General features: G+C 47.8%; 1 protein-coding gene across 14 annotated transcripts in view; it reads right to left on the bottom strand.

Annotated features, from left to right (window-relative positions):
• Positions 1 to 22,936, bottom strand: part of macf1a (microtubule actin crosslinking factor 1a) — a 143,951-nt gene that overhangs the window by 73,348 nt on the left and 47,667 nt on the right. For 6 of the 14 annotated variants that reach the window (XM_061665093.1, XM_061665099.1, XM_061665096.1 and 3 more), the window contains exons 1-28: positions 15,587 to 18,552; positions 13,745 to 13,911; positions 13,427 to 13,539; positions 12,686 to 12,792; positions 12,477 to 12,596; positions 11,526 to 11,621; positions 11,104 to 11,231; positions 10,756 to 10,849; positions 10,527 to 10,681; positions 9,402 to 9,639; positions 9,184 to 9,312; positions 9,017 to 9,094; positions 8,371 to 8,532; positions 7,827 to 7,931; positions 7,528 to 7,749; positions 6,949 to 7,101; positions 6,546 to 6,557; positions 5,860 to 6,014; positions 4,723 to 4,849; positions 3,735 to 3,918; positions 3,505 to 3,665; positions 2,608 to 2,792; positions 2,384 to 2,522; positions 2,106 to 2,299; positions 1,609 to 1,768; positions 1,284 to 1,367; positions 501 to 608; positions 324 to 422 (exon numbers count right to left, since the gene is read on the bottom strand). In XM_061665093.1, coding sequence (XP_061521077.1) covers positions 324 to 422; positions 501 to 608; positions 1,284 to 1,367; positions 1,609 to 1,768; positions 2,106 to 2,299; positions 2,384 to 2,522; positions 2,608 to 2,792; positions 3,505 to 3,665; positions 3,735 to 3,918; positions 4,723 to 4,849; positions 5,860 to 6,014; positions 6,546 to 6,557; positions 6,949 to 7,101; positions 7,528 to 7,749; positions 7,827 to 7,931; positions 8,371 to 8,532; positions 9,017 to 9,094; positions 9,184 to 9,312; positions 9,402 to 9,639; positions 10,527 to 10,681; positions 10,756 to 10,849; positions 11,104 to 11,231; positions 11,526 to 11,621; positions 12,477 to 12,596; positions 12,686 to 12,792; positions 13,427 to 13,539; positions 13,745 to 13,911; positions 15,587 to 16,684 — 4,773 coding nt within the window. In that variant the 5' untranslated portion in view covers positions 16,685 to 18,552. Of the gene's footprint in view, positions 1 to 323; positions 423 to 500; positions 609 to 1,283; positions 1,368 to 1,608; positions 1,769 to 2,105; positions 2,300 to 2,383; positions 2,523 to 2,607; positions 2,793 to 3,504; positions 3,666 to 3,734; positions 3,919 to 4,722; positions 4,850 to 5,859; positions 6,015 to 6,545; positions 6,558 to 6,948; positions 7,102 to 7,527; positions 7,750 to 7,826; positions 7,932 to 8,370; positions 8,533 to 9,016; positions 9,095 to 9,183; positions 9,313 to 9,401; positions 9,640 to 10,526; positions 10,682 to 10,755; positions 10,850 to 11,103; positions 11,232 to 11,525; positions 11,622 to 12,476; positions 12,597 to 12,685; positions 12,793 to 13,426; positions 13,540 to 13,744; positions 13,912 to 15,586; positions 18,556 to 19,908; positions 20,002 to 20,091; positions 20,170 to 22,265; positions 22,356 to 22,936 lie in introns of those variants that run through there. The other 8 variants (XM_061665101.1, XM_061665103.1, XM_061665105.1 and 5 more) reach the window with 4 other exon arrangements.

The raw sequence follows: 22,936 nt of genomic DNA, 5'->3' as shown, positions 1-22,936 counted from the left end.
TTTTCAGTGTGCAAAACAAAAACAAAACAAAGAAATCTAAAAATTAAAGTGAAAGAATTAGCAAAATAAAGATAATATTTAGAATATGGAGTGAATAGTATTTTTTTAATATAGATGTATGAATACACAATCTCTTTAAAGAAAGAAAAAAGCTGGAAATGTATCAATAAAAATAAAAACGAATAAACGCACGTTCGCATCTTATTGGATTTCAATATACATTTCCGTTTGTCAAGTCAAATTTAATCCAGATGCAACGCAGACAAATGCACGTTTGTCAGCGACGCATTTGAAACGTCGCCATTTGCGACCGAACGTCTCACCTCTTCTTCTTCGAGTCGCCTGAGGGCGTCGCTGATGTATTTGACGTGTTGCGTTGTCAGCGTGACCAAGGCCGTGTAGCGCGTGCGCAGGTCCATGAACTGCACGTGTCACACAAGGCACTCCTTTACGATACGTCTCCACGTATCGACACCCATTTCCGGGGAACGCGCTCTGACCTCTTGAGCGACGGCGTCGGAGGAAGAGTGCGTCCTCCTCCTCTTGACCGGCGACTTGTGCGTGGATTCCACGAAGGCTCTGAAGGTCATCAGCTGAAGCTCGTAGTCCTGCCCACACAAAAGAAAACCTTTTGAGTCGAGAAGGCGTTCGGCCGTTAAAATGTCACATGGAGTCCGTCCCGGCCAATCGCGTCGCGTTATCAGGGGGGAAAAAGGCCGACGCGTTCGTGACCGAGGAGGGATCGAATGCAACATTAGCGGGAAATGTGCCCACTGGCAATCTGAACCGCCGCTAAATCTTCTTTTCTTGCGCGTCCTCCTTCAGGTTTTGTGTCCATTGTCCCTCATGTATTCATGTTTGCAGTAGTTTAGTTTATCAAACCTTTTTAGATAAACAACTTGATGAGTTTGGAAGGCGTCAGCACACTGAAGAACAAACTCGAGGTCGCCGGACGCCTTTCACCTTTTTATTACAATCGGGTGCTGCTCCCAGGCCGCTTTTACTTGCCGACTTTTCAATTTTTATATAGCCAATTATTCTTTTGCTTAACGCATCGGAAGTAGAATGCCTGCAGTTCATTAATTATACGTAGTGAACACGACCGTTCTACGCTAGAATATATACCAAGTCTCTGTAAAATTAACACTGTGCTTGAGAATAAGAACAATAAGAACAAACTGTTTGTAAAATGATACAATTCAAATGTTGCCTTCATAAAAGTTTCAAAGCAAACAGTTGTTAAAGATGAACTGCAAGCGTATTGGCCTCAAAGGTTGACTGACCTTGACGGAGGCGCAGTATCGTTTGGAGTGAATCTGGCACTCGTCGAGTTTGCTCTGGTTTTCTTCGATCTCGGTGACCAAAGCCTGGAGTCGTTTGAAAATCACATTATGATTATAACTAAATAACAATCATGGAAGAATAAGTCATCATCCTTATTATTATTATTATTATTCTAATGATCATTCGTAATCCATCATTAGAAATAATACATTCACCAACAACAGGCGAACACAAATAAATACAGGCTTCGGCTTTGCGTTTCGCCTCCCATCGGCAGCAAAACGTCCGACGTTGTACCCAACCAAAATAAATGTTCGGCCCGACCGTCTGCTGCGCCAGCTGCTCCGAGAGCGTCTTGCTGTCGGCGTCGCCGGCCGGCGCGTTCTCCTGCCGCCGCGTGGTCTCGTCGATCCACGCCGTCAGCTCCGAGCGGCCGGCTCTGTACTGCTGCAGAACCCGAGCGATCCCCTCCAGCTCTGCCCGCCTGGGAACAGCCCGCAAAACACCCAAAACAAATCCCCCGTATAGTTAATGCAGTTCTCGTAGATGAAGAACTGTGGTGAAGCCGCAGATTGTTAAGACATTGTTTGTTCGATGTGTTCTCACGGTACTCGGTCAAGTCCGAATTTAGAATGGTGTAGTACCACCTTCTGCCACAATACGCCCGACTGGAAAAACGCAGCGGAAATGGGGAGGTAACAAAAGGGCCCGAGTCAAAATCCAGGAAGATTTGTTGATCCCACAGATGATGCCGATAAAAGTCTCGGCCTCTCGAGATCTGATCGTCAACGGGGAGAAACGAAGAGTCGGGCGGCGCTCACCGCGTTTCCATCTGCTTCTTGACAGCCTCCCACCGCTCCGCCGCCCGATCGGCTCGTTCCCGGCAGCGCTCCGGCTCGGCGCCGCGGTCCGGGCGGAGGACGGCGAGCCGGGACGCCGCCTCGTCGGCCCGCAGGACGTCCGACCGCAGGGACCGGAAGACGACCTCCCGCTCGGACAGCTCGCGTTGCCACGTCTGCCGAGAGAGGAAAAGGAAAAGGTGGATTTGCATTGGGACAGCGTCGAGTCCGCTCGATCGATCGGGCGTCGAACGCGTCACCCCCAATTGATCTCTGAGCCTTCGAACGGCCGCCGTGTCCGCCGGAAGGACGTCCTCCTCGCTCAGCCTGCTCTCGTACTTGCCGATGTGACTCTCCGCCTCCTCCAGGCAGCGCAGCAGCACGTCCACCGTTTTTAATCTGGACAGGAACAAAACAAGTGAGAATTTAACAAGCAGACCTTGTTAACATCTCAGCGTCGTGTCACAACTCGAGCGCAACGGACTTTTGCAGGAAAACGGACGAGAGGTGGTGCAGCTTGTCCGTCTTCTCCACGGTCCGGTTGAGCTCCGAGCGCAGCGCGGCCACGCCCGCCGCCGCCGCCGCCGCCTTGTCCTCCAAGAAGGCCACGCAGCGCCGAGACACGTCGCCCGTGCTGGAGCGAAGCGCGTCCAGCTCGGACATCAGCTTCTGAAAACAAGGAACATTCGTACATTATATTAGGGCAGGTTCTCAAAATCGTACCGCCTGAAAATGATGAGACAAACATGCTACGAGGCCTCAGTGCTCATCGAAAACAATTCTTGCTAAAAAGTACATTGAAGCCCGTGTCTCTTTTTAATGTATTACAAGATTAGAGGTGTGATCTAATGATCTACTTATACTTTAAGTTATAACATGAGATGAAAGAATATTTTCCAGAATCTCTAAATTCTAGAAAAAAAAGACTATTAGGAGAGTAAACTCTACAATTTCATGAGAAACAAATATATTTTTTCATGTAACAAATTTTGAGAAAAGCCGTCATAGGAAAGAAAAACAATGCATCCGTTTTTTTTGTTTTTTTTTAAAGAAAAAAGTTTCATATTAAGAAATGACAGCCGAAACATAAAGAGAAAAAAATATTTTAAAAGTCATCACGAGAAGATTATTGTTTGAGGGGAAAATATAACCTGAGGAGATTCAAGTTGGGAGAGGGATTTATTATTATTTTTTTTTCCCATTTGAAAAAGTTTTAAAGTCAAACTTTAACACGGACAAAAATGTTATGGGACGAAAACAACTGAGAAAAAGGATATAAATCGATATTGAACCTAAAATTGTATTTTTGGGAGGGAAAGAAATATTATTTACCACAATGATGATGAGTGCAAATTTAACAACAACGAAAGAAACAAGTGACCTCCTGCTCGGCTACCCTGACGGCGTTCTCCGCGCTGCCGTCGGCCGACCGACCGGCCGTCTGAACGGCGGCGATCAGGCCGCGCTCGGACTCGTCGAGTCGCAGGCCGACGTCCCGCAGCTCCGACACGAACGAGCGACACGCCGCCTCGTCTTTCTCCTCTGAGAAAACACACCCGAAAAATTGTAATCCGTGAACGCCGGCCGCGCCCGCCCGTAAGCGGCGCTCACCGCTCTCCACGTCGAGCAGAAGGTCGCGGCAGCGCTGCCGGGCCCCCCGCACGTCCGCCTCCAGCCGGCTCCGCTCGGCCGGCGCGAACAGCGAACTCTCTCTGCTGTCGGACAGGAAGTCGGACAGACGGGAGTCCAGGTGGTCCACGACCCGCTGGCGCTCCGACGGCGACCGGTTGCGGACCTGAGGACGACCGACCGCAAGTTTCTTAGTGTGGCGGCGTTGCTTTACACGGATGTGAAGGAAGGAAGATTCAAAACTCAATTCACTTCAAAGCAACATAACAGCAGGACACAGCGGTTTTCGTTCTGGAACCCGTCGCGCCATTATTGGCGGAAAAACCTCTCGGAGTACCTCGACGTGCAAGTTGAATTTGTTCCGTGGCCAAGCTTGTACCTGAATTTACTCCCACCCGACTGAAAGGAATGGAAATGCCAATAATCCATTCCAACCCCACAAAAAACACCGTGACAAATGTTTGGAACATGTTAATCGAGAAACACAGCCCTGTACACCGTTTAGAAAAACACGACTCAGTCGAGTTTTTGCATCATGATTGGACGGATATTGAGCTCCTTCAGGTGTGCGCGCCTTGGCCACCAGGGGGCAGTGCAACAGACATGCAGAAAACAAAAAGAGCGACCCAGTAAGCAGCAGTGAAGTTCGTCACGTATTAACTTCAAATAATAAAGAATCTATGCTTGTGAAGATTGTTCTCGTCTGTCTACACGTTTGTGTTTAAGTATGCCTTGCTGAAAGGGTTAAAACGTTTTGCATTGTTTTAGCGTTATGCTAGCAAACTTTGGTAAGTTATGCGGTTTGGTTCAATACGCGACGTGTTTCGACTCGAACTTGTCGTGTCGAGAAACAGCTTGAAGCGAGCGCGGCGCATTGATCTGCGACTCGTCGTCACGTTCGCTGCCACCATCAACTCCGATGTTTGCCGGCAACACAAAGAAGAAAGCAGAAGTCTCTATGAGGACTGACCGTGTCCAGGTTGCACTGGGAGACGGCGTCGAGGTCTTTGAGGAGGTAGTGCCAGGAGACGACGCTCTTCATGTCGACGTGCAGCTGGTGCCACGACGACATCGCCTGCTGGTACAACTGCTCCGTCCTGCACGCACGCCGCAGCGCAAACTACTTCAACTCACACATTGCATGATTGTGACGGAGTTCGCCTTAAAAACATCGACATACGTGGATATGCATTTAGTATAATTGAATGAATAAGGAGAGTCAAGTCATTATTTTGTTATGTGAACACTGACTCAATCTTTAAGAAGAATAATGTGTAAAATTAATAACGGAAAAATCAAGGGTCAAGCAATGTAGTGTGCCTTAAAATATTTTTGAAATGGATTTCTATTTTCATTTTGCGAAGACTGAGAGGCAGGAAATGTTTCGTGGCTTATAAAATATATTTGTTAAATGTATTCACTTGAATTTTGTGAATATGGAGAGGCAGGAAATGTTGTCCATCCATGCGTTTTCTGTAGCGCTTTATCCTCACGCGGGTCGCGAGCGTGCCGGGGACCTTCCCAGCTACCTATCGGAGAAAAGCCACGCGGGCACGGGGAGAACATGCAAACTCCACGCAGGGGAGCCCGGATTTGAACCCGCAACCTCACAACTGGGAGGCGGACGTGCTAAACAGTCGCTCAGCGTGCCGCCGCCTTTAAAAATATTTTTCAAATGTGATTATTATTATTGAGAATATGTTGGGAGTGTTCTTTGACCAAGAAAATCATTTCGTGAATACCGAGGCCAACTGGTGAGCACATCTGCCTCACAGCTCTGAGGTTGCAGGTTCAAATCCGGCCTCGCCTGTGTGGCGTTTACATGACCCGTAGGCGCGAAGGCTTGTTTGTTCACTTCAGGGTGTGCGCCGCCTCTCGCCCGAACACAGCTGGGATGGGCTCCGGCACGCCCGCGACCCGCGTGAAAATGGATGGGCCAATAAATTGTGGTTTCAAAATATTTTTAAAACATTACATTCTGTAAATATTGACAAGTCAGGCAATGTAACGTGAATGTTTGTGTTACCGTGCCGACTGCGAGACTCACAGATTCACACAAATGTTACTGTTTCTAGAAGAAATGCAAAAGGCGTGCGTGCGCCCCCACCTGCCGGCGGCCTCCACGGCCTCCCGATTGGGCGGCGGCACGGTGAAGCAGACGGAGGGCACCGTGGCTTCGTTGCCCGTGGGGCTGATCACCTTCCACATGCTGCGCTGCCCGTTGTCCTCCAGCACACACTCGTCGCCGCGCGTTATCGTGATCTGAGACGTCGAGCGATCGCGGCCGGGATGGGGGGGGGGGGGTCAAATTAGTCGGAGTGAAAATGAAGACGGAGGCGGGAAAGAGGCAGAAACAAATGGAGATTATTGAACGTTCAGATGATTTTAAAAAATGTTATTAAAATCGAGTAGTAAAGTCAAACGTGTCAATGAAGCTAACAAAAAAAAAACATGCAAAAATCAAAATAAAGACAACACAAAGCCAAACGATGACTGAATGAGTTTTTTGGAGATGGCATGAAGTTACCCAAAAAATGCCCCAAACACAACTGCACTTGGGCTGAGCAAAAAAAAAAAAAAAAAAAAAGTTGGATTCGTTTTGTCGATAGTATCGGTAGCAACGTTAGCGATACCGCTCCTGTATTTTCATCGATTCATATTGACGCTCGCAGCCGAAGTTTTTGCTAGCCAAGGAACCAAATTGTCTGTTTGCGTTGTAGTCCGAATGATGCAACTCGAGCGAGGAGGCGGAGCCAATCGTAAGCAAGAAACAAGACAAAATGGCCGCTCTACCTGAACGTTTGTCTTGGCACGCCGACCGACGGGTGAGGACGACGAAGGGGGATGGCGAGAAGTGAAAAGAGAGGAAGATGATGAGGGGATGGAGAGAAAGAAGAAAAAGAAGAAGACAAAGTGAAGGCGAGAACTTGTGCTTGTGTGCTTGGTGACCATTTGGAAAATTAATCAGGCTAAATGTGACTTTTATACCATAAAAAAGGTGAAGTGCAACATTACAGCTCCAGTCTGACAACACGCTGGCCGCTAACAGAGTAGCTAGCATTGAGCTAATTGCACAGAGAGGAAAGTTCATTTGGACTGGAGGGGGGGGGGGGGGGGGGGGCAGTGATCAACTGGTGGCAAATGCGTCTCAAAATGGGAATATTTAGGAAAAAAAGAAATCATAATTTGCGGCTACCTCTATTTGTTTGTAGTCGCAGACGGCGCGGACGGGCGTGGCCGCCACCAGGGGGCAGTCGGCGCAGCGGGGCCGCAGCTGCACCAGCGTCTTGGCGCGGCTCACCAGGCTGGCGACTTTGCCGCGCTGCTCGATCAGCTGCTCCTTCTCCTCCTGCACGCGGGCAACAAAAATCACAACATGAGAGAAAATTAAAAACATTGAAATAAATATTTTTTAAAATCCCCAAATTACAAGACAAAATTAAAAACATTTGAAAAATATTAGTAGAAGCTTTAAATTGATTAGGGGAAAATGCAAAAATATTAGTCAACAAACAAAACATTATAAGGGGAAATATGAACGTACATAGGAAACAATGAAAAAAAATATTGGAAAAAGTACACAAATACAGTATTAAAATACAAATATATTTGTGGAAAAAATAGTAAAAAAAAAAAAAAAAGGAAGAATTCACAAATGTTACACAAATATTCAGAAAGAAAAATACTTGAAAATAAAAACACAAAAAGAGATGCAACAAAGAAAGAGACTTTTAGGAAACCTGCAAGTGGTGGAGAGAACACGCGTGAACGTTACCATGGAGTCCTGCAGCAGGTCCTCCAGCCTGCTGAGGCGGCTGTTCCTGTCACAGGCGTACTTCCTCCTGATGCTCTCCAGCAGCTGCCGCAGGTACGACTCGCAGTCGCGCGCGTCGCTCATGAAGCGGAAGTACGGCGTGTTGTCGTTCAGGTGCCGCTCCACGCACACGCACAGCTGCTCCACCCACCGCCACTGCGTCTGCAGCGCGGCGCCGTACGCCTGCCGACACGTCGCGCGTCAATCGAACTCGCTTTTGATTTGTGAGAGGCGTGAGCGAAGACGAGCGCGTTCGTCACCTCCACAGTGTGCTTGGCGGGATGCTCTTCCTGACACAGGCGCCGCGCCGTTTCCTGGAGGGAGCGCATCACGCCGCGTTTGTGGTCCAGCTCGCGTCGCAACTCCTGAGCGCGCGACAAAACGGCAGACGTCAAACACAAGCGAGCGGGAGTCCACGGCATTCGCTACCATTAAACAGGATTCATCCGACAATATGTTCATTATGCCCCACGCAGTTTGTTTATTTAACCAGGTAAAAGCTTATTGCGATATAAAACCTCTTTTTCAAAAGCAGCCTGGCTTGAGGCAACAGAAGAATAAAGAATATAACAGCGATATTAAAATGTATGGCATTCGATTTTAAAAAGTGACAATATATTGTATTTGGTGTAGATGTTCAGATTGTAATATCACTGTACTTCATTTGAAAAGCGACTCAAAAAAGAAACATTTCAAACCGTGTGGACAGCGTACATTGGACAGTGTACCTAATCAAGTGGCTTGTGAATGTGTTTCCATACTTCCATCAATATTTTAGCGCGTGTGGTTTGCGCGCCCACTCACGCTGTACAACTCGCGCTTGGCGTCCATGTCGCTGTTGTTGTGGCTCCAGTCGAAGGCGATCTCGTCCTCCTCGCGCTCGTTCAGCCAGATCAGCTCCTCGGTGCACTCGCGCACGAACGCGAACAGACTCTCCAGGCTGCGCAGGCGCCACGACGAGCGCTCCTGGAGGACGAGCGCCGCCGCAACACGTTAGCGCCACAGACGAGCACGCGCACAGAGACAGAAACGAACACTGATGACGACAAACGCACACAGACAGACAAGGACACGCATGGCGACACAAACCGACTCTCACACACACTGCAAAAACGAGATTTGTGCAAAATCTCAAAACTAATCTGATTACATATAAGCAAGATTCATCGCCTAAAACAAGCCAATCGTTTTTAGACAATTTGCACTCATTGCTTGAAATAAGTAGGAAAAAGTTTGTTTTCTTGCTCTACTGGCATTTTTTGAAATGCTTATTTCAAGATGAGCTCGAAACAAGTGGAAATTGTGTTGAAACAAATGTTGACATGATGAGTCTTATTTTCATTGGTTTTGACTAGAAATATGAAAACAAGCACTTAACTCCAAAGACACACACGCTCACACATTACAATGGAGGCAAACAAGTGTGTGTGTGTGTGTGTGTGTTACTGACGAGTAGTTTGCCGTACTGCCGCTCCAGCTGGGCCAGCGCCTCAGAGTAGTTGCTCCTGTAGTCGCTCGACACTTTGGCCTACGACACGACAACGGCGGCTGAAACTCATCCGACTTTGTGGGTGATTTCTGGCGGTCGTGTTCTTCCTTTCGGCGCGCTTTTCATACCTCGTAGTCGCGAGCCTCGCGCAGGCCGCCGGCCAGCTCCTCCGCGGCCGCGTGCGCGCGCTCCTGTTCCCGCAGGTTCTTCTCCACCGACGGAAGGTCGGCTCCCCATTCCGCAGTTTCCGCGAGCTCCTGAACCGCCGCCGCCACAAGAAAAAAAAAAGTCAAGCCGGGGACCCGGAACGGCGTCCGGAGCCGTCGGAACGCGGGCCCCGTCCGACCTGCGTCTCCTGCGCCCATCCCAGAAGCTCGTAGATGAACCTCAGCCCGCCCTCGTCCTCGGACGACGACGCGGCCACCGGCGCGGCGCGGGCCGGGAGCCGCCGCGGGCCCGCCGAGAGGCCGGGGCCCTCGGCGGGTCGGGGCGGGCCCCCCGCGGACGAGTCGAAGCGACCCTTCCCGTACGGGCCGGAACACTCCAGACGGAGAGACGCCAGCTCCTCCCGGAGGCACGAGGCTCTGCACGCAAACATCGCACACAAAATCATGACGACCGACGGGGACGTTTTTCATTACAGTCGACTATTCGACCAATTCATCAGCTCAAAATAGTCAAGAACATCCGTGCGAGGTGCACGCCAGCCTCAATACGACTCAAATGAGCTGTGATCAAAACATCGTGCATAACCGGTGAAAATATGTTTTTTAAATTGCATTGGAAACTACAGACAGACAAAATACCAACTACAATTGTAATTAAATGATGAAAAATCCCAATTTATGATATCTAATTTATACATCAGATATTTTGTATTTTATTTGCAATTCTAATAATAAATATCATTTAATGGTGTTTTTGATTGATTTCATGACATTCCGAAGATGTTCAATTTTGATGAGTCCAGTCACTCATTCGCAACTTAAATTCATAAAAATGAAATAAGCAAACAGTAAATATCTTAGCATTTACATATTTTTTATTTAAAAACAAAAATATAAATGAAAAATACACATCACACATAACTTCGAAAATATTTGGTAATATAAATATATTTTTTTTTAAATGTATGTGATAAATATGTCGTTTTTAAATATATTTTACCTATATTTATGATAAAATAGCCATTAAAATAGACAAAAATAATTTTAAAAAATGACATCTAATATATATATATATATATATATATATATATATACATATATTAGATGTCATTTACACACACACACACACACACGCACACATATACAAACACACACTTTTTTAAATGAAATGCTGAACCAGATTGTAAAACCTCTCTGTTGAATCTATTCCCTGCTGGGTTAAAAACGATTAGGATCCAAGATGGTGGACTCGACAGGTCCGAGAGGTTTGAGCGTGGGATTGCGCGCGCCGTCTCTCATCTCACCTGAACGCCAGCTGCTCCACTTGGTAATATTTGTCGTCCCGGAGGACGTTCAGCTCCTGCTGCGTTTGCGCCACCAGCGCCTCGCAGTCGCGCAGGTAGCAGGTCAGCTCGCTCTCGCAGCGCAGCGCCTCGCCACTCTCGGCCCGCGACGCGTCCTGCGGCGCACGAGACGCATCAGCGGACGTGTTCCGCGGCGGACGTCGCGTCGAATGTCGGACGCGGTACTCACGGCTTGAAGCGTGTTCTTGGCCAGGGTGAGCTTCTCCTCGCAGTCCAGGGCGAGCTTCTGAAATTTGTTCGCTCTCTGGAGCAGCAACTCCAGTCTGGACACGCATGAAAACGCACATTTATGTCATTTATACTGTATACATTGGCTTAAAAACCTACATTTTGAATGAATTACGCCATTAAAATCATAGATTTGTGCTAGTTTCCCACGAAGCATTGAAAGCATTATATTTGCTCCCGTGAAGGTAAATGATACCACCAAAATATTATATTTTGCCCTAAAAATGTCAAGTAAGTGAGACATTTGGAACGGAAACGCAATATTTTGCCATTCAAACTCAATCTCGACCTGTCCACGGCGGGTCGGAGAACCTTCTCCCTGTCCAGCATCTCCAGGATGAGTCGGCCCCACTCCTCTTCCAGGTCGTTGGGGTGGAGGCCCTGAGGAAGCTTCAAGCGGCCAAACTCCATCCACACCTTGGGACACGCGCGCAAAGGTGAGTAACGCTCGGCGGACAAGACAATCGTGTTGACCATAACAATCAGCGGCAGTGTCAGCGCGGCAACGGCCGCATCAGCAACACTTACTTAAAAAAAAAATAATAATAATAAATAAATAAATAAATGAACATCCGCTCGGTACAGTATGTTGTTGTTGGTTTTTTTTATGTTTTTGCGATGGATACTAATGTAGAATTCCTTGTGAAAAGCTTTTTCGTTGTGGTTTTTGCGAAGGCAGCCTTCATTTACACGACCCCGTTTCCCGTTTACCTCCAGAAGTTTGTAGAGGTGCGCCACGTGACTTTTTTCCAGCTCTTTGGCAGGAATCTCCGTCTCCTTCAAGTGGACGTACTCGTTGTAAAGTGCCTGCGGGAGACAAAAGTCCAAATCTGTTATCAGAACCTTGCAGTTTTTCAAAGGTTGCGCATGTTTTCTTTTGCTTCCTTCTTGCAGTCTGCAATCAAACTGGATTCATTTAGCTTCCATCTATGCTCCTCCTTCCCTGTCCGTGACAAAAGCAGGTATTTTTCTCTTGCCTATTTTAACAGTTTAAATCTCAGACGTACCACAAACTACGATCCCGAAACACTTTATCATTTCAAAGTCATCTGACAACATTCATCTTAAAAATAAACGGCTTACAGATTTGTTTTAGAAAAAAAAGTGGCGAAGACTCTCCATCACCTCAAACTTCGCTCCTCCCCGACGGACAAAGACTTCGCTCATCGGCCGCTCGTTAAGGAGAAAGGGCCGCGGAGTGAGATGTGGAAACATTTTGTCGACAGTCGGGGAAAACCGGAAGAAACTACAAACGAAGTCTGCAAAGCCCGAGACGATATAAAGTGTGGTCAAATAGCTCGCCAAACGGCAGGTAAGCCAATGTGACGCATTTAAACGATTTACTTCAAAAAATAAGTCGAACGACCGTGAAACATTTTGTGGGACGCAAACTCAGCTCCGTTGGTTGCATTTGATGAGGCAAAAGTGTTGTTTTCAGACGAGCAGAGTCGAGCATTAAGCGACAAACCACGCAGCTGCATCGAGGCACAGGATGTAAATGTGCCGTTTACGACGGAAGAAATATATACGTATATATTTAAAGTATTGCCAAGGTATCAGATCGGACTCGGTACCAGCTGATACTAAAAAAAAAAAAAAATCATAATAAAAGGCACTTAAAAACATTTGATGAGGACGTGGCTAATGACAAGACAGGATCACCTTGAGTTCGACTGGATTCTGCGGGAAGTTCTTGTTGGCCATGACGGCCGTTTGCTGGCGGCTCCACTGGAGCAGAGACGAGAACCTGGACTGATACTCGGACCAGCGCTGGTCCACCTCCTGAAATATTCCAAATAGGCAGAACATCAGCCACTGCTGGTGGTAGCAAGCCAAAAAAAACACAAAAAGTCCAATTGATTGGGGCGTACGTGTGCGGCGATGCCTTCGCCACCCTCTGGGATTTTGGGGAAGGCGTCGTAGATGGACGAGACGTACGTGATGACGGACTTCTCGTCAGGTGACGGGACGTCAACGTCTGGCGGGATGAAGAAAACGGGTGCAAAAGCGTCATGTCAATCATCCAAAAATAATCCCGTTTGGCCTTTAACCTCTCGTGTGTGTGTTACAGAAAACACAAAATACAAAGAAAACAATTTGAAAAATATCTAAATATTTGTACGACGTCATTTTGACCTGAAATGCAACAGGGGGTGGATGAAAAAAAAAAAAGAAATAATAATAATACATTAAACATTTACGTGAACATTTCAAAAAGATTTAGTACATTAAGAAATACATTAGAAATTAAAATAAAATTAAGATTCAATTGGAATTAAATGAAAAGATTAACAATGTAATTATGCTTAATTAAGAATGACAAGAAATAAAATAAGTCAAAATTGATGTTTTTGCCAATAGGGGGAGTAGCAGTTCGTTCAATTGGCACCAGAAGGTAAACAATCACAGACTTTCTGGATATGCTTATAAACAAATTAAGTTTGTACATACACAGTTTGTTCATTGAAAGCCCAAAAACTATTCATTGTGCAATTGAAGAACTACTTTTCCATGCTAAAAGTCATTCCTGTTCGTCAATAGTAGTCAAAGGTAGCCGCTTGTGTTCTTTTTTTGCGTAGCTTCTTAGCAAAGTGTCAGTCCCCCGTCCTCACCCTCGGCGTCCAGCAGTCTGGTCACCCCGAGCGACTCGGCGATCTCGAAGGCCTGCTCCAGGTTCTCACGGTTGCTCTGCTGCGACACCGCCTCCATGCTGATCAGGTCGGGTCTGGAAAAGAAAAAGAAAAAAACATCGTGAGGGAAAGAAGAGTAGCTGTGACTACATTATACACTACTCCAAAAAACACGGCTATATTGTGCTGTGGGGTGAAATTTCAGGATGAACCTAAAATGCGCTCGCACCTCTACTGATGAACTCAATTGAAGCTTTTCTCTTTTTGCGAGTTGTGCAAATAGTTCAAAGTGACAGCAACCTGTATCTGTGCAGCAGGGCGTTGAACATGCGTCCGTCGCTCCACGACGAGGTGAAGTTGACGCAGCGGAGGCCCGGGTAGCCTTCGGTGGCCTGCTGGCTCCAAAGCAGCAGCTTCTCCTTGGCGGTGAGGTCACCCGAATCGCCGCACACGTAGATCTCGGAAATCTGCGTCGGTAGATCAAGATTTGCGGATGAGAAGAATACCCGACCGCAGAATGCCCAAACCGTTCCCGGGAGGCGCGCCGTTTCCACCAAGATAGCGGAAATTGATTCCAAAGAGGAGGAAGTTGACGCTTTCAACGCGGTTTTGTCACGGCGTTTTCCGCTACCCGCAGCAGGGCTCGGTCCCCGTCTCCCACGAATAGCCGAGGTTTACGACATTCTGACTATCACTCAAGTAAAACCGCCATTTAGGTACCTGGTCGGAACCCCGACGGAGGAGTAGGGATCGGTTGTTGTTGTTTTTTGTAGCTTTCCTGACTTTTGCCAGAAAAATGCAAATAAAACGACGTGTACCACAGTGTACTTTTGGCGTTACATCCTGAACAGAAAACTGCTCCCAACAACGGGGTGCTGAAAAGTGGAATGTTGGATATTCTGGGACCTTTTACCAAGGAAACGCCCAAAAATGAGCCTGAGTGCTTTGTGGAAACAGGGCTAGAGCCTGGAACCTTCTGTTTTGATGTCATCCTTTGTATACCCAGCTGGGACACGCTATAAGATATCGTATGTGTGGTTGCTGTGGTACCAGACCAGTATCTCTCACAATCGGGTGTGTGTAGCCAACTCAAGTGAAGATTATTCCAACTGTTCATGGTGGCCATGACTCTCCATGTGGCGTTGAGCCAAGTGAATGAGCTGCGCTAAGCTTAGCTTAGCGTGCCGGCCTGCTCAAAACCTGCCATTAGTAACTTCATTGTCACCCTCATTATTCAACATTGTCTTACTCAAATAATTGTTGTTTGCTGATGATACTGTTCGTTTGAGCCCTCCATCAGGTCAACAGAACCTTCAAAAAGTGAACAGACTCAGCAGTGACTCAGCAAAGAGTACCTAGCGTCCACCTGGCAGCTATGCAGCACATTTGCGCACCGCCTGATCCCTGCAGAGAAGCGTCAACTGGACACATTCGCAGGCTTCTAACTTGATGCACAGTGTTGTAAACATTCATTCTTGACAACACAAAAAGGTCACAGACAGCAATAAGAAATGGAAGTGGAAAAGGCAAGAAGCTCTGTGCCGCCTTGATTACATTCTCGGGGCTGAGGCAGGAAACCCAAAGCCACGGTGCCTTTCTTTGGAGAGCTGATTACACACGCATACATGTGCTGTAGTAGTGACAGTGTACGTACATTGGAGGCTACAACTGTCACCCACTCAGAAGCTTGTTTCTATACAAAGAGAAACCCTAACCCTAACCCTAACCCTAACCAAATATGTTCAAATGTAAATAGCTTAAGTGCCCCAAACAAAGTCAGAAATTGCACAATAGTAGGAGTCGATTTCTGTCCCTCCAGGTACGATGAAGACTCAAGTAATACTGATTGTTGCTTACCACCCCGCCCGCCCCAGCAACAAGCACAGAATCAAATCGACGTATAAATGCGTCAGCGTTCGGGGTCTCGTTCTGGTTTGGGGTGTATCCCGTTCTTTCCAGAAACATTTTTGGGGATGTTATCTAGCTTACATTTATGGGTAGCTCCCCATTGAGAAGTCCTTGTACACTACACAAAAGTCAAAGAATAAAATAAATGCATCAACGATGCGTTTTTTTGTTTGTTTTTAAAATGGCATTACACCCTTCCAGAAGCAGTTCTTTCGCAAAAAGATCTGCGCTAACCTGCGGCTGGTGGCCGTCAGCGGCCTGCTGCCGCTGCAACGCCTGCGGACTCTCCGCCATCGTGTCCAGTCTCTCCGACGAGCTACCGGTTAGCGTCTGCCAGTCCGCCCGGCTGGGAGTGGTGACGACAGTTTCCGGCGAGGTCAGCGGCAGGTCGCTGGCGTAGCCCGACTCCAAGAGAACGCATCGCTCTCGCGCTCGACTCGGCGTGTCCGACGCTAGGCCTTTGCCGGCGAGATCGTCCGGCATCCGGGTTCGGTCGAAGGCATCCTCGTCGGTGTCTCCTTCGTCCTCTGATAGTTGGACTTTGAGACTGTTTCCCGGAAACGGAGCGGCAGGCTCTCTATGAACCTCCACCTCATGTTCACTTTCAGCCCTCCATGCCGGAGAGCCGTAGTCACTGGGGTACACCGTCCTCACCACGCAGAGCTTCCCATCTACCTCTCTGATATGGACCACGCTGTTGTATTCGCCTACAGATGGCATTACCTTTAATGTCTCTCCTGCCCGTCTTTTTATCCTTTCACCCAAAGTCATCTCACACTTGTTTGCTTTATCGTCTTCAAATATGCAAGGTGTCTCCAAGACTCCGTGGATTTTCTCACGAACACGGCAGACCCTCCCCCCTCCCGGAGTGGTGGTACTGCTCACGGGTGGTGCCGTGTAGGCCGGGCTGGCGGTGGTCGTTTGTCTGGGGATGTCGGAGACGTCAACGACGGCACTGAAAGCGTCGTCTTCTCCGGGGAGGCAGAAAATTCCTCTCCAGGCCGGACTGAGTTTAGGGGTATGCTGAGCTTGGGGAATTCCAGGCCCTAGAAGACTACCGGTGGGAGAATCTGCAGAGTCCGGAGAGCGCACACTACGATGTTCCAACTTGGACACCATTAGATGAGAGCTCGGGCCACTGCTCGAGTCCAAGGTTCCTACAAAAGAAGGCTTTGTCTCGACGGCTTGAGGCTCACCACCTACATCGGCATTCCTGTTTGTCCTTCCCTTATGCTTTCGCCTGAAACGTAGCCGCCTCTTGGATGACAGCGGCGGGCCTCTAACGAGTTCAGCATCTCCTGGAGCCCTGACACAACCCATTGAGTTCCCCATCGCCTTGTCTTCAGTCCCAGCAGAAAACCTTTATTTTTTCAAGTTGTGTGACTGCAAAATCCCATGAAAAGGAACTCTGGGGAGGAAGGATTCAGGTTGGTCTTCCTCCCAAAGTTAGAAAATACGGATCCCATTTCACAGGACTTGACAAACAATACAGATGCTATAAGCTATCTCTGGGAAAGAGTGAGAAAGAACCTTATTCCGAGGCCGATAAATGATTCAGTTACATCTTCACCCCCACCCTGGTGCATCTTTAACTCTCTCTTACTTGGTCATCTAGTCAGAGTGCCAGCACTTTCAAGCCGCGGTCCGAAAATGAGCATACACATGCTACACGTGCATTGCTCCATTTTCTTTTTGCTTCCCGGAAGACTTCTGTGAACATTCAAGGGCACACGGACGCAGCAGAGACGTGCGGAGGAGGGAGAAACGTGCGTGGGGTCCAGCGAGTGATTTATCAAAAGGCTACTTGGCAGGCGAGGCGGTAAGTGGCATGAGACCGCGTGTCGTCAGAAAAGTGCAGCGTAACCCAGGGCATCCGTAAAGCGATTCAACAGTCTTCACTCATGGCAGTTAGATAACACATGTTGCAAGTCCTTGAATGAATGATTCCTTCCCTCTACTGCAGCGGCGCAGGTCGTTTCTGGGGGAATTCTAATCCGCGAGCCCCAGCGGAAGAGGTATTAAGAGGCGATGCGGTCGATGTCACGCGTAGTGAATGAAGGCTGCGATTCCCGAGTGGTGCCGAGGCTGCACAGAGTCCGGACTGGCTGAAAGGGAGACACACAGAGCGCAGCCGGCCAATGCAAATGCGGAACGCAGCCAGGCTCGGCCAATCTTCTCGCGGCTTGCTGGATTGTTGGAATCGGCTTCATCGGTCACGTGAGCTGCAGGTTTTACGGACGTCAAAACATTGCAGCTACTAATTCCTGTCAGGCGTGTCGTCCTGTGGAATCATCTCTGCCCCCACAGTGTTTGTTCCTTGACGTAAGCTGCAGAGAAATGGCTTAGCATCACACGGCACTGAAAAACTAATGTCATCCACGCCAAGGAGTATCTTCAGTATCGTCGGCCGTAAAGATTTGTCAATGTGTCAGCTGCGCCTCCGTCAGGTGGCGCAGGGTGACGGCGCAACAAGCCTCCAGCTGTCCTTGCCCCCCGGAGGGGAGGTTTATCTGTGGCGATGGCTCCTCGCTGCATCCAATTAGGACGAGGCATCCGGACAGAAGTCAAGCTCCCGAGATAATCCAGACGCAGTTGACGGAGTCAGATCTAGATATTCGGCATCCGTTGCAGGGGAAGAACGGAAGTTCACCCGATTCACAGGGCGTCTCCTCCTCAAGAAAAGCTAGTCCGATCCGATCGACGTGGTGGTGTCGTCGTGTAGTCAGCTCCTCCTTTTTTTTTTCAGCCTGTTGATGAAGGCGAGCCAGCCTGGATGCCCGCCCGGATGCGGCTCCCAGCTTCTGCTCGCTTTATCCCTCGCTAGCTTGCCAGCAGAGGAAAAGCTTTTTTATCTCCCGGCTGCCGCCGCAGCTTCCCTTCACGCTCTCTCCTCCGCTCTCTCGCTTTCTCACATACAAACCGACCCTCCCTCTCTCTGCCTTGCTCACTCACTCGACTCTCCTCCTCCTCCTTTCCACTTTCTTGTTGTTGCTCTCTTCCTCCTCCTTGCTCGCTCATTTAACTGTTAGCGGACCAAACGCACACGCCAGAGAAAAATGGTAGACACTACATGCAAGTTTAAATGTGTTTAAATCCTGTATAACTATATTTAAAAAATTGGATGTGGTCGCTATATCGCTATAGTTTCTGTGGGTCTGGAAGATCTTCCGCTGCGATAAATGGGTTGACTGTACACCATTAGGTCTTCTTTCAAGGGCCAGATGAAGGCTTTGGAAAAACCCACTTTTGCTCATTCGACACGTGACCCACTGCATCGGTGCCTGGCGCTAAGAGGATTGCTAGCGCCGCCGCAACATTCTCAGGCCACGGTAAGTAGCGACAATCTGTCAAAAAGCACCAAACGCAACGGAGGTCTGCATATACTGGAAAAACTATGGGGGGGGGGGGGTGAAGCTAATTGATTCCTGAAGCTTTCATGCCTTCATTTCAGTGCCCATTAGCTATGCTCCATGCTAGTAGCTTCAATGATACACACGCCCACACTTGTGATCAATTATTTAGCTGCTACTTTGTCAATGAGGACTGATACACAGTGCAGCCTTTCATTTGCATTTCAAATGGCTCAAAGATGTCAAACTATTGTGTGCCAGCAGGCTGGACTGAGTACATTGAATTCACCATTAATGATTCCGGAATGTTGTTTTCAAGCTTGTAACCTCATGAATATTCATTTGGATGATGAAATGTGATGGGCAAAGACAAAATGGTGTTGTTTTTCCATTTTGTCAACTGTCTTTTTTAATTCTTTATCATTTCTTTTCATTTATTGACATAACATGGAGTGGCTCACGTTGTACAAATTGTTGGCGCACCAAAGAAACAAAGTGAAGCAAGAGTCCTCATTTAGTTAAGCTGATTCTTAAGCGGAATATGACAAGCGTCAATTACGACCCACATGCTTTTATAATTAGCTCGCGATCCAAGCGCTGGTCGTGTTCTCCACCGACAACCGCGGTCCCGCACAACCTTCCGAGATACAAGCGGCGAAGCGCCCGCGCTTGTGCCGAGTCACGTTCGTGCCGCTGCTTTGCCAGGATGTTTCTGGAGCAACCCGGGCGCCACTGTTACCATCTGGACAGTGAGGCTATTCGAAGCTTCGGGACAACGATTTCTAATTTCTAAACTGAACACACAAATACTTTAATCAAGTAAATCATTAAATTGATCAAGAGATATTCAGAAACGCAATGCAAATTTGATTACATTAACTTAGTGATAGTTAGTAAATAAATTCAACTAAATATTGAAAATTGTTATTTTTGTGCAATTCAGCAATATTGCAAAAACTATGATGTTCTATTTCAATGTACTTTGTGTGTGTCAGGTTTGCATGATTAAACATGATTATCGTATTCTTAGCATTTAACAGGAGGTCTTTATTGGCCGTAAACAGTGTCTCTGTAGCTTCAAAGGTTTGTGAAAGGCCGATCCGTCACAAATCATCTCATCGTAACGTTATTATGACATCGTTGCAATTAAGTCTTCCGATAACAGTTAAGCACATGCACAGAACGGCGGGAAGCGTCGGCACAGACCTGGAAGTGGAGGATGATGGTCCAGATGAGCCCCAGCGTAAGCTTGGGGTTCCCGTCGGTGATGTCATCGTTGCGGATGTTGACGAGTTTGACCTGAAAGGCGGCGGAAAGACACTTTCTATTAAAAAAAAGTATCCTGTGAATCAAGAGTTTGAAGACTTGAGGAGGACGAGACGACCGTACTTGTCTTTGTTTTAGGAAGTCCAGAGCTATTTGGACATTTTGCAGTCGATGGAACCTCATGCGGCCCTTCTCTCTGGGCTGCAACACACAAAGGAAGAAGAAAAGTGAGGAATGCAGGAAGGGGAGGAAAAGAATTGAGCGCTTTTAGCGTGCAAGTAAAGCAAGAGTTCAAGCGGCGGTGTGCGTGAAAGCTCCGATGGTGAGGAAAGGGTTCCAAAGACACGCGGACCGCAACAACCACACACAAGCCAAAACCAAAATTAGAAAGAGACAAATTGCCTGCCAAATTCACACAAGATTAGTCAACACGTGAGCAAAATCTTTTTGGGAGTTTACGCAACCAAATCGATAAATGTGTTTCAATTCCTTGAAAGTCAAAAAAATTGCTGTTGAGCATTTAAAAGCTTAAATGCAGTTTTCTTCTTAAGCTTAAATTTTAAAATATGACATCATCACTAACTACATAAACTTAGGACAAATACATCCATTTAAAAATAATGGACGTTAAATACGTACATTAAATATGAGTACTAGCCAACCATGTTGACATCAACTTGTACACTTAAATTAGTGGTGCCTTGAGATACGAGTTTAATTGGTTGCGTGCGTGACCGCGCTTGAAACTCAAACCACTGAAATTACTTCAAATGCTTTTAAGTTTGGTCAGCCTCCCAAAGAAAAAAGGAAAAATGTTTTCTAAATAGCGCTCTAAAATATTGTACTTTCTAAAAGCATACACTAGTGACAATTAAATACAATCTGAAGAATTAAACCGTTTTTGCCAAACTAAGCTTTGATTCAACTGACATTGTGCTCCTCCTCCTGGTGGAGACTAATAATAATCATAATAATAACAATAATAACAGACACAGAGACTCCAAATTCAGTCAAGAAACTGCAGTAATATTAGAGGATAAAAAATAGGACTGAGTACTGTTGAATTGTCTGTCTACATGTGTTGTGCCAATGTTTGAGTTTCAACATCAGGGGTTTGAACACCGCGACACCGATGCTATTTGTTCACCTGTCTTTGGAATTTTGCATTGTTTGTTAGCATTAAGCTAACCGGACATTCTTAAGGCAAAGCTATGCGTTTGTTTTAAATCCGTAATGCGCAAGTCTCTTTGTTTGTGTTTAGTTTGCCAGTAAACGTCAAGTGGGCGTGGCAACAAACAGTACTCGAGTTCACTGCCACGAGTCTGAAATACATCTTTTATCTTAATTTGTCTTTTCTTGTGTCATTCTAATGAAGCGCTACGTGATCGCTCATTGGCTGTTATCCACACTCATGCAGCGCCACCTAGAGGGCGTCGGCGCCCTGCAGTCGGGGACCTACTCCCTGAGCTCCTTCCTCCTCCTCCTCATCCTCCTCATCTTCCGCCGCCAGCGGGATGAGAGGAGGCGCGCGTGCGGCGTACGCCCTTTTCAGGAAGGGGGTGCTTCTGGGTCGCTACGGTAACAGCAAGGGGAAGGGGGGGAGGGAACGGGGGGATAAAAAGAGAAGAGGCGAGAGGATGAAGGAACAAATCATTCCGAAGCGGACGGTCGTCCGCCGTCGCGTTGGCGTCGGCATCTTGACGCCGGCGTCGGCATCGTGGGAGACGGACACAAAAGCTCACCTGACCGCTCGGCATCCTCCAAATGCAAAATGATTCTCTCACAATCAGCTCACTCGCACCGCGGCGGCAACAGACAAGAATGTGTGAGAGCGTCAGATAGTGGGAGACTGAGTGTAGATGAGATTATGACAGAGAGAGGGTTGGAGAATAAATGTCACTGGGAGAGTGTGCGCATGAGAGTGTGAGACTACAAGAGTATGAGAGTATGAGATCGTAAGAATATGAATGTGCGAGAGAGTTGGTGTGTGACTGAATTCGTACACGTGTGGAAAGTCTGAATGTGTTCGAGAGCATGAGAGTGACAAGAAATAATGCGAACGTGAGAGGAGTATGAGGGCGAGAGAGTTTGAGATGGTGTGAGAGTGTAGACAGTATGAAAGCGTGAGAGTGAAATAGTTCCCCTATTAGAGCATGAATGCATGAAACAGTAAGAGCTCATGAGAGAGAAATCACGAGAGAATGTGAGAACATGAGAGAGCATTCCAGTAAGTGAACGCGTGTGCAGGAAAGTGAGCGTGCAGCGAGTACGAGACGAGAGAGCGGCGAACGCCATACCAGGGTGACGCCAGAGAGAACCTCCAGCAAGGAGATGAGGTTGTGCCCGTCACGCAGGTCCTCGTAGAGGTCGGCGATGTGCTTCCTCACCTGCGGGAACGACAGCACCACCAGAAGCACACGTGAGATGAGGAATTTTCTCCCGCCTGCCGATGAGCGACACGTGGGAGCTCATATTTCCTTCTGTCAGATTCGAGTCATTTATTTCAAACGGTCATTTGGACCATTGCGGTGGATGAAGCGCCGCGACGGCCCAGGGACCAAACGCCCGGCCCTCCGCCGCACGTCAGCCGAGCGCAGGATGATGATGATGATGGTGGTGGTGGTGGTGGTCGGCGTGCCAACGGGGAGCGGGGCACCGGCTCTCGCCGTGACGTTGACACTTTGCGGAACGGAGGACGAGGGCTGACTGAGCGGCGGCGCTTGCGTCGGCGAGTGTAAAACACAAGCGCGTACTGCGGTCAAGGACGTGTCGGCCTTTGTCGCTGCCAGTTTATTGGTGTGCCACTTTTCTGCCTCACTCAAGTCCTGCCGCCGTTCTCCAAACCGGAACGCCGAAGTGCCACGTACTACCGCAGGAGGGAGACAGAGCTTCGTTTTTGCAGCTACGACCGTTTTATTAGTGAGGGCTCAAATCTTGCACTGTGTTGAACACCAAGGAAGAAAAATGG

Source organism: Phycodurus eques, chromosome 20, assembly GCF_024500275.1.
Source record: "Phycodurus eques isolate BA_2022a chromosome 20, UOR_Pequ_1.1, whole genome shotgun sequence".
NCBI classification, from domain to species: Eukaryota; Metazoa; Chordata; class Actinopteri; order Syngnathiformes; family Syngnathidae; genus Phycodurus; species Phycodurus eques.
The sequence above is the reverse complement of the archived record's forward strand: the minus strand, read 5'-3'. Positions and strand labels throughout refer to the sequence as shown.